The sequence below is a fragment of the Takifugu flavidus genome, chromosome 1 (genome assembly GCF_003711565.1).
Source record: "Takifugu flavidus isolate HTHZ2018 chromosome 1, ASM371156v2, whole genome shotgun sequence".
NCBI classification, from domain to species: domain Eukaryota; kingdom Metazoa; phylum Chordata; class Actinopteri; order Tetraodontiformes; family Tetraodontidae; genus Takifugu; species Takifugu flavidus.
The window spans coordinates 10,432,944-10,443,368 of record NC_079520.1 but is presented as its reverse complement, the minus strand read 5'-3'; the positions used below and the strand labels follow the sequence as shown (position 1 = coordinate 10,443,368).

Sequence of the window (10,425 nt, the reverse complement as noted above, 5' to 3'; positions counted from 1 at the left end):
AGGCAGCTGGCTGCCTGCACACCAACTTGGGATGTCCAAAAATAGCAGCTGAGATGTAAATAAGCTCCAGCGCACGTGTGATGTGAGATAATCAATTTCTGCCAGATGAAAACACGCCTGTCCCCAATGTCTGAGCTCCACCTCTCACTCCTACCTCCATCTCTGACATTCCAGGATGCGTGGGGAGAAAAAAAGCTGATGTCATTGGGCATTTGAGGGGGAAAAAATTCCCCTTTGGATGGCTGTCGCGATAAGCGGTTTAACAACTGGTTTGAGCTCGAAATCGAGTCTGACGGCTGAATTATTGATATTTTTCGGGACGTTTTTTTGTTTGTTTTTTTGTTTTTCTTTTCCGTAGGTAGGTCATCCTCTTTCTTTCTTTCTTTCTTTTCTTTTTTTGGGAGCTGGGGGGTGCGAATCTCAGGATGGCGCTCCAGTGCGCTGATTCTTTGTGCATGAAATGAGTTGACATCCTCCCCACCAACGAGCGTGCGTGCGTGCGCGTAAAGACGGACAGACAGGCAGGGGGAGAGAGAGAGTAACTTTGTTACCAGGCGCTGCTTGTGTCTCTCTGAGCGGGAAAAGAAGCATTCCCAGATATGGTTGTTCAGCGTTTCTCTCACTCTTCCCGTGCGTAAGTGGCGGCGCAGACCTGATCCCCAGTTGATTATGTTGGCGGATTAAAAAGAGACGCGTTGAAATATCCGGCGAGCCTGAATTGCCATCGATGTTCTCGAGGTGGGTGCTGCTATATTTGATACGGTGACACATTTCTTTCAATCGTCCCGTTTTTCGCGTCTCTGACCAACGTGACAGCTGATCAGCCCGAGCTGGTTTCACGGCATTAACAGCTCGGCTGTCTTGCTTTGACCTTGCTTTTCCTTCTCTGTTGACATAGCTTGAAGGAGTGAGTTGCTTTCTGCTCCGCTTTTGTTTGAGCCATTTTAAACCAGCAGCCGCGCAGTCAGAAGTTACCTCTGGGTAACAGCAAATGAAGCCATTCAGCCCGTTTCGGGGTTTTTTGGGTTGTTTTTTTTTTGTCTCAGCGGAAGTTGCTGTCTTTGTGCCTGATTTGCTTTACGCCGTGTCTCTTTTATTTCTAGATGACACTGAGGACTCGGAACTGAACGCCGAGCCATCATTTGGAGGAAAATGGATCTTTGGATTCCATGCCTTCTGCTGAGTGCATCTTCGATGTGCGCCGCGGAGATGTTCGGCACTTACGGGGAAATCTGTCAGAGGCTCTGCGCCTGCGAGGAGAAGGAGGGAACACTCACTGTGAGCTGTGAAAACAGAGGAATTGTTACTGTCTCAGACATTAAGCCAGTGCGCTCCCCCCAGTATTATCTGCTGCTCACAGGGAATCTGCTGAAAAAGCTGTCTGCCGATGATTTCATTGAGTACAAAGGACTTACAATATTACATTTGGGAAATAATGACATATCTGAGATTGAGGCGGGGGCTTTTAATGGACTTCAGGGGTTGAAACGGTTACATCTCAATAACAACAAAATAGATGCCTTGAAGGAAGAGTTTTTCTTTGGCCTTGAAAGTCTGGAGTATCTGCAGATTGATTATAATTATATCACTCATGTGGCACCGAGCGCCTTCAGCAGTCTTCGTCATCTGGAGGTCCTGATTCTAAATGACAACTTAATAACGACTTTGCCCGTCAACGTTTTCAAGCACGTACCACTGACTCATTTGGACTTGCGGGGGAATCAGCTCAAAGTGCTTCCCTACTCCGGCCTGCTGGAGAACATGGACAGTGTGGTGGAGCTGCAGCTGGAGGAGAATCCGTGGAACTGCTCCTGTGAGCTGATCGCTCTGAAAACCTGGTTGGAGAGCATATCCTACACGGCTCTGGTCGGCGACGTCGTCTGCGAGTTCCCATTCCGCCTCCATGGGAGGGACCTCGACGAAGTTTCCAAACAGGAGTTGTGCCCGAGGAGAGCGATCGCCGAATACGAGATGCCGCCGCTGCCACATCTGAGCACCAATGGATACCATAAGACAACGCCGGCACAAGTCACAGCCTCACTCACCTCCTCGGGGATCGCCAGGTCCTCATCCAGACCCACAAAGGGACCTCGCCAGTCGGGCAGGTTAAAATCAAGGCCCACATCTCGCGCCCCAGCGAATAAACCACAAAACTATGGCCAAATCGTTTCGTATCAGACCAAGTCCCCCGTGCCTTTAGACTGCCCGACGGTCTGCACCTGCAATCTTCAAATCTCCGACCTCGGCCTGAATGTGAACTGCCAGGAGAGGAAGATAGAGCAGATCTCAGATTTAAACCCCAAACCTTACAATCCCAAAAAGATGTATCTGACTGGAAACTACATCCCCATGGTACGCCGGTCAGACTTCATCGAGGCCACAGGACTGGATCTGCTCCATCTTGGCAACAATCGAATAGCTCACATACATGACAGGGCCTTCGGGGATCTGACACATCTGAGGAGACTGTATCTCAATGGGAACCTGATAGATCACCTCACGGCCGACATGTTTTACGGACTGGAGACACTACAGTTCCTCTATTTAGAGTACAACGTCATTAAAGAGGTGGCGTCTGACACGTTCCAGCATGTCCCCAAACTTCAGCTTCTCTTCCTGAACAATAATCTGTTAAAAACTTTAACAGCGGGTACTTTTAATGGCCTGGTGTTAGCCAGACTGAATCTCCGCAACAACCACCTGCGCTACCTGCCTGTCAGCGGTGTCCTCGATCAGCTCACAGCCCTGGTGCAGGTGGATTTGTATGAGAATCCCTGGGATTGCACTTGCAGCATATTGGAGCTGAGGACGTGGCTGGAGCAGCTCAGCACTGGCACAGTCGTAAACAACGTCATCTGTGGTTCGCCCAAGAGGCTGGCCGGGGAGGATATGCGATACATTAAGACAGTTAATTTCTGCCCTAATAATTCTGATATACTTGCCTCAATGATCCCACCATCTGAGGAGTCTTTCCCTGGTAGCACTATCACCATAGAAACATCCTTGGACTCTGACACACAGCACAGCGCCATCCCTTTATCTGTGATGATTCTCGGTCTCTTCCTCCTGTTTATTTCGTCTGTGTTCGTAGCTGCCGGGCTGTTTGTGGCAATGAAAAAACGACGCCAGAAGAGCCAAAACAAACAGAATAACTCCATGAATGCTTGCATTAGCTCCCTAAATATGGAGTACGGCCTTTACAAAAAGGGAGCCATTCCCAAAGTCAGGACATCCGCCGGACACGTATATGAGTACATCCCTCCGCCCACGGAGTCCGCGTGCAGGACCAGCGTTCACACCCTGACGGACAGCAAATCAGCGGACGGGTTTAGAGACTTTGACGAGCTGAGCGGCGCTTTTCTGGGTAATTCGGATGAAGAGGCTGCAAGCAATGTAATAAGCTCGGAATACAGCGCCACCACTCCAGAGCCTCTTAACAAGCCCTCCACCCCACACCGAGATGATCTGTGCTACTACAGAGATGCGCTGGAGCCTGACAAACAGGCCCGCCTCAGCACCACGCTGCCGTGCAAACACGCCGCACGGTCACCCAGCAAGTACCCCTCAGACTTTGATGCAAGGCATCAATACGTGCACCCGGAGAGGATACAACAGACAATCGTCTATTGCACTGCGCCGAGCGCCGTTTACGTGGAGCCCAACAGGAGCGAGTACTGGGAACTGAAAGCCAAGCTCCACATTGATCCAGATTACCTTGAGGTTCTGGAAAAAAGAACAACATTCACGCAGTTTTGAGGACAGCCCGCTCCCTGACGTTAAAGCAGCGGATCATTCCGGATGGAACGGATCGCATCTTAAAGCAGAACTGCAGCAGAACTGTTTTAATGCCTTTATTGGTAAAAAATAAAACCAACACTGACGTTTACAGTGAGAATTCTGGGAAATGTGCTTTACAGGGTTGAGAGAGCATAAGGAGATCTTGAGTCATTCGGCACTAAAACTGTCATCACTGGGGTGTTTGGTGATAAATATGTAAATAGGAACAAGCGATTCAGGGCTCTTATGTCTAATCCCACATAATCTGACCATTTACTTACAAATTAGCAGTAATTTGCATACCACTCAATATATTTCAGTGGCATAGAGGTGTCTCATTTCTGGATTGGAAAATTGGAAAACATTTAAACCTGAGTACGTTCCAGAATAATACAAACTGCGCATTAATTCAGGAATCCCACTCCAGTTACGGCCAGATCTGGGACAATAGTGCAGAGAATCATCAAGCAAATTCCAGTGTAATATTTCAAAGCACAGATTACCAGGCAGTAATCTGTGTGCTCTCTTGCTGAGAGAGAATAATTAATCTATCCTACACCGACTGAGGATCATCTCTCATGTTGGTGAGCTCCTGCCTCACCAAAACAATTGCATTTGCGGGATTATTGACACATGCCGCGCTTGTGTTGCATTGCATTTTGAGGTATTGTCACTTTATTCAAAAACGTTGCAACTGAAAGGTTCCAAACTGCCCTCAGATCCAAAAAAGCTTTAGCTGCTGTGACGACGTCTCGCGTCTCTGATCAGAGGTGGTTGTGTTTGTCTAACTTTCTTGGATTTTCTTCATTTACTGAGAATGTATGGAGCGTCGGAGGGTTCCAGCCAGCCACAACCCTGTGTTTTATACAAACTCTGCAGTATGAGTGGAATTTCTCTATTTACTATATATTTGTGTCTGAACTTATTTCAAATATGTTACACTCGGGCCCATATTAAAGCATATTTTAAACTACTATTTTTATAGCAGCAAAAAAAGAAAGACAAATTCGTATAAAAATGCAATACTGACTTCTGATGAGTTAACAGTGATGTCATGTATAGAAATGCACTCTATAGTGTCACGTGCATATATAGCCATACAGGTAGGTTTGGAAAATAAGGTAAAAAAAAACTAAAATATATGAAATGTGTTGCACTAAAGTAGATATACTCATGTTCTTAGACAATCTACTTAATACTACGTCATATTTAACATGATCACACCCTCGCAGTTTGATTATTTAGGTTCCTTCATCTATTGGCTGCAGATGCAGAGCTCTATAGGGAGGCCAGTGTGTGAGAGGACATTACAGTTAGTAACGTCCAAAAGTGCTCGAGCAGATCGTCCATGCAAACCCATCTCTGGCCCATTACAGTATATCTGGACCCTGGACGTTAAACTGCAGCTTGTGTTGATCAACTATCCAGTTCTAACTTGTTGTCGTTCCCTCGAGGCATTTTGTAGCTTGTATATGCTTTTTGCTACGCCCAGAATTCTTTCTTTTTTACTGAAAGTTAGTGGTGAAAACACTGTAAACATGAACAAATAACCACACAAAATTGTAATTTCTTATTTGATTTTTGTGAACACTGGTTCAAATGACAGCTCTGTTTTTGTTTGTGTTCAATGTGAGTTGAATATATGACAAAATAGCACAAATGCAAAGTTTTTTTGTATTTTGGAGTGTATGTGGAGGACAAGTACAAAACCTTTTGTGGTACTTCAGTCTGTATAAATTTTGCGAAAAATGTTCAGTGGAACACCTTTATTGTACGTATGACAAGCATTTAGAATGCAAGTTTTTCCCCATGCAGGATTTCTATGAGACTACATAGAAAAATTTAAAAAGGATTTTTTCCCCCTCCGCATCTTGCAAACAGGAAGCAGTATCATGATTCGATTGTTTTCCGTTTTGATGCGTTTTCCTTCGGTTGGTTTCTTTCTATTTGTGCCATATCTGTAAATAGAGCACATCTTCAGCACTTTCATGCAAACTCCCATCTGCGATGAAGACCTGGACTCCTGCTGCAAATGCACAGCGCAACTAGGAATATGTGAGGTAAATATATCTACAGCGTGGTGTTTCTTTACTTGTTAGCTACTGAATAAAACATATGCATTCATTTGGTAGATCCGTGTTTGTGTTCTCTCTGCCCTTCTGGAGCGATCCCAGCACAGCGAATAGTGCACGAAGAGGACAGCTTTTAAAATGCTTCACATGCGCACTTGGAGTTTTTAATTACTCTTTCAAACTATACGGATTTCAAACGCTCACATCGGGTTATTGTCATGGTTTCAATTACGCAGATGGATTCAAAAGCAGAGCGGCGGTGCACGATCACAGCACACGCCCGCGGCAGAAAGACAAAATGGGCCACTGAAAGGTTGTTTATTCAAATATTCTTAAATAGTCTCCCTGGCTGACGTGTCAGTTATGATGCATTTTAATCCAGAATGACCCTTTTGGCGCAGGTGTGCACGTGCCACCTGGCACTGTATGTACTTACCAGACAACTCGGTATCCATGGAAACGTTAGAAAGGCTGGCACGCACCAAAAGCAAATGTAGAGCAGGAATAAGCTGACGTGCAGTGAACGCGTCATCAGGTGATTCTCTTTGTTACATGTGCCATGAATCCACCGTTGATGAAGGGGCGAAAAGAAGAGTGTGTTACGTAAGAAGTGACCGCAATTTGCTTCTGAAAAGGGTCCCCCCCGCCCCCCCAGATCATCTGTCTCCTCAGACTGATGGTGTCATTTTGCTTAGCTGCTTGAAAAGCCTAATTTTGCTGGGGAGACGGAAATGAGGCCACATCTACATTATGTAAGCTTGAAGAGACGTGTCAGGCGGCGCAAAGACAGCACAGGACCGCAGGCGTCCTCCAGAGGGAAAACCTTTACTATCCGCTCACATCTGACACGCACACGCGGATAAAATTCCGCTGACTCAAACCACCATTCTGCCTTTCACGGAGCTGAACGCGGCCTCACATCTGTCGACATATGTGCTGCTTCCAGTTGTTAGCCTTTGTTTCAGTCCCTGAAGCTTTTCCGCGACTCCGTGCGGCAATACTCCATTTCACTCCGGATGTGTGCCTGGGCGGATGTGTGTGTCTGGCTACATAAATTATTGACTCTGAGTGTATTCACGGTTGCCTGGAGGACCTCAGCCGGGCGATGGAGCCAGACCTTTATCTTCCTTTTTTTTTGTCTTCACCATTTTTGTTTCAACAAACCTTCACATAACTCAGCGGCTGAATGAATGTGTCCACTTAATAATTCAGCCGTTACATCTTGAACAAAAAAGGGCCGTTATCTCTGCACTGTGCTACGGTGTGTTAAGGTCTGGCCCATGGATGGTTGATGGAGACACACTCCCTGAGTCTGCAGGCTGGTTTGGATTTGGAACCTGCTGAACTTTACAGGTGCCGTCACTTTGACTGAAACACAAATATTTATGAGAGCTTAGCCGGGCTTATGACTGCCAACCTGAGAAATATGACAAAACCCTCCTTCATCCTGGCATTTATACGACACGGAACATGAAAATGGTTCACATTTAAATCAAAGATAAAGGAGCTGTTGATGAAAGCGGTGAAATGGTGTTGATAGGAAGCTTTCATGGCGCTCTGTTCTGTGATGTCAGACTCTTAGCTGGATCCATAGTGTCGCTCAAATGAACGCAACATTAGCCACTCTGGCGATCAAGTCTCCCCCGCAGTAACTATAGCATACTGCTCAGCTCCGAGCCGCTCTTCTTCACATTAACCTCTGATATGCCACTGCTTTTTTTATCGGCCCTGTTCCCCTTGGCTCGGCGGCGCATCAAGGGCACGTCCTCCTCCGTGCGCTGGCCTCAAGTGTCACCATAAAGCCTAACACAGATTGACAGGCTTTGCCCCGTGATTTAATGTGACAAAAACACACGCCTCGACGGACATTTGTGAATATATTGTAAAATATGTCTTGGCAACGGGGAAAAAAGGAATGGAGGAAAAAAAACGTTTTTTTAATCTTGTGGTTTATTTATACGTGTGGCGCACCAGCATAACACACACGAGCGTGGCCTCCTGCAGATTTGAGAAAGATGCGACCTGAAAGGGCACTGTTTGTGTTTCCTCGTTCAGTTGAGGGATAAAAAAGACACAAATCTCCCAGAGAAAAGATGGGTGCCTCTGTCTGAACAATAACGGCAGACTGGAGATCGGGGGGGGAGGAGTTCAAAAAGGGGAGCAGCTTTCCACAAAAGCAATATCGACTGACTACTTTAACTATGCCGAGTGCCGAGAAATTAAATTTCTTTTTCAGGAACTACTCAGTTTTTCTCCATTATTTGTGTGACTTTATAAGCCTTTACTGTAATCTCAGGTAAATCCGGCCTGGGTGCGAGGCTGTTATTTCATGCACACTGTGGACGGACCTGGTGTGGCAGCTGCAATTGCGACGTAGCACCGCTGCACATTTTGTTCTTCTCTCCCCCGCACGTCTCCGAAAACTGAAGCGACAGTTGCAGTTTGCTCTGACATGCAGCACCTCTTCCTGATAAAACCTTTTAATGACAAGAGACCCTAACTGTGATTACAGCTTCCTTCACGTCTTTCCTAATGGCTGCTCCGTAGAGACCGTGTGCAAATGGAGTCCCTCCATAATTGTGCTAAATGCCCTGAATCAGTCATCACCATCAGGCCTCTGCTGTAGAGATGCAGTGATTGCAGCAGCCCAAGAATCTGTGGAAATATTAGGCAACCATTAATATTCCCTATGTGAAAGCCAACTGTGGACTTAAGGCTCCGGAACTGTCAATCCAGACGGAAATAAAACACATTCTGAATGTGAAGAATGGATGTCTGAAGGCTACTTGTCAATCTCCCTTCAAAACTGTGTGAGTACTCTGGTTATCCGAGCCGGTAAAAGGCTGCTCTGTGATGGTAGTTCATGGTTAAATGTGCTGAAACTCCAGCACAAGAATATAAACCTGATGGTGAGCATCAGTCATGGAAACTTGGTCATTTCAGCTAAACTTGCAGTGGAGGAGAGGAGATAAAGTCCTGAGGAGCAGTGGCTGGCCGGCAGGGATAAGAGAGAGAGTCCTGATGCCCACGAGGGCACTTCAATGCCTTTTATCTGCCTGAAAGGCACTCTAGAGGGCACTTTATCGCCCTTTATTTATTCATTGTGCTTTATCTACCATAAAGGAATCTTTCAGGCCCACCGCTGCAGCAGAGGGCGGAGCCTTTGAAAGTTAATATGCGTAAGAGAACTTTAAAATGCGTTTCATCATTTGGACCAAAAGGATGGCTCCAGACTGTGTTTCTAAATTATGTTCTCAGTTGCTACCAACTAAATAAAGCTGAAGTGCAGAGAACACCAGCCAGGGCCTCGGGGGGCGTCAGCGCTGAGGGTCGCGCACCTCTGCTGTCAGAATGAGCTTTCAGGTGCTCTTTGTTTCAGCAGACTTGTTGGAATTATATAAGCCAACCACACCTCTGAAAACATTCTTCTTCTATTTTTCCATCCAGTGTCAGATCCAGGCCCCACGCCAACCGTTCTGATAAGGGTCTAGCATCTTGCTCAAGGACACTGCAGCAGAATAGCCACTTAAACTGACAGGGAACCTTTGCGTGACCCTCATTAGCATCCCGGATGTTGACAACAGGTTCAGGGAGCGAATAGCCCAGTTCCAACATGAACCTCGTGTGCCCCGATCTGGCTACTGTCCACTTTATTCACGGTTGTCTGGAAACCAAACATGTAAATAGCTCCAACATAATTCTGCTGCCTGCTTTTATTGTTCTGCCTGCTGAGTTTATTTAAAGACACGGAGTTTCATGGCACAAAATAAAGAGTAATATCTGCTGTCGGCAGTGTAAATGCAAATGCTGCTGCTGTCTTAACGGAAGGTAAAAAGAACCGTCTCCTTATTTATGAGCTGTAAAAGACGCCCACTCGGTAACTTTGGTGGCCAATTCCCCTCATTTATGTTTGAACTTTTGAAGCGGCGCTAACTTTAAGGTGGAGCCGCTCTGCTCGTGCTCAAATCTCGTGACAGTCGGAGGCTGCGCTGCAGTTCCAAAAAGCACTTTTTCATGTTTCTGTCTCTCTTGTCTGAGCATCCTGGTGGGATTTACATAGAGCTGGAATGGATCCGGACAGATGGCGAAGTGGGGGTGTGGGGTAACCATCTCCTGAACCCCAGAGAGCACCGCCATATACGAGCTGTCAGACTAATGTCTTCACCGTGTGCTTTATTTGTTATAATATAATGAGATTCTGACTTTGATGTTCATTTTCAAAATTGCTCATCAGCCCAAAGGAACTGGGAATGGAACGATTGAGGAATCTGCAGTTCCTTCTTTTCTTTTTTGAAGTTTATGCTTTCACTCCACTCACTAATTATATTGTTGTTATGACAACACCGTCTTTATATGCTCTATGCATCAGGCCAGCAAGGCCACCAGAAATTTACATAAAGTAAAGAAGCAAATAGGTCATGAATATCATTAATTCTCAAAAACCACCACTTCAAAGAGCTGAGAGCTGAACGCACCAGTATTAGTTGAATTTGACCATTTGTATCTCTCCTCATTAACGACAGCGGGAAGCTGTGTATCCTGGAGGCCGAGCACCGCGGCCCGGCGTCCTGTGCAT

The 10,425-nt window shown here is 46.2% G+C and overlaps 1 protein-coding gene across 2 annotated transcripts; it reads left to right on the top strand.

Moving 5' to 3' along the window:
• Positions 1-5,908, top strand: slitrk5b (SLIT and NTRK-like family, member 5b). Of its 2 annotated transcripts, none has more exons than XM_057044292.1 (2): positions 1-358; positions 1,104-5,908. In XM_057044292.1, exon 2 carries the CDS (start codon positions 1,153-1,155, stop codon positions 3,754-3,756), a length of 2,604 nt encoding a protein of 867 aa, XP_056900272.1. In that variant the 5' UTR covers positions 1-358; positions 1,104-1,152; the 3' UTR covers positions 3,757-5,908. The 2 variants fall into 2 exon arrangements, with proteins under 2 accessions (XP_056900272.1, XP_056900264.1); XM_057044284.1 differs by lacking the exon at positions 1-358 and adding an exon at positions 405-738.
• Positions 5,909-10,425: the final 4,517 nt, after the last annotated feature.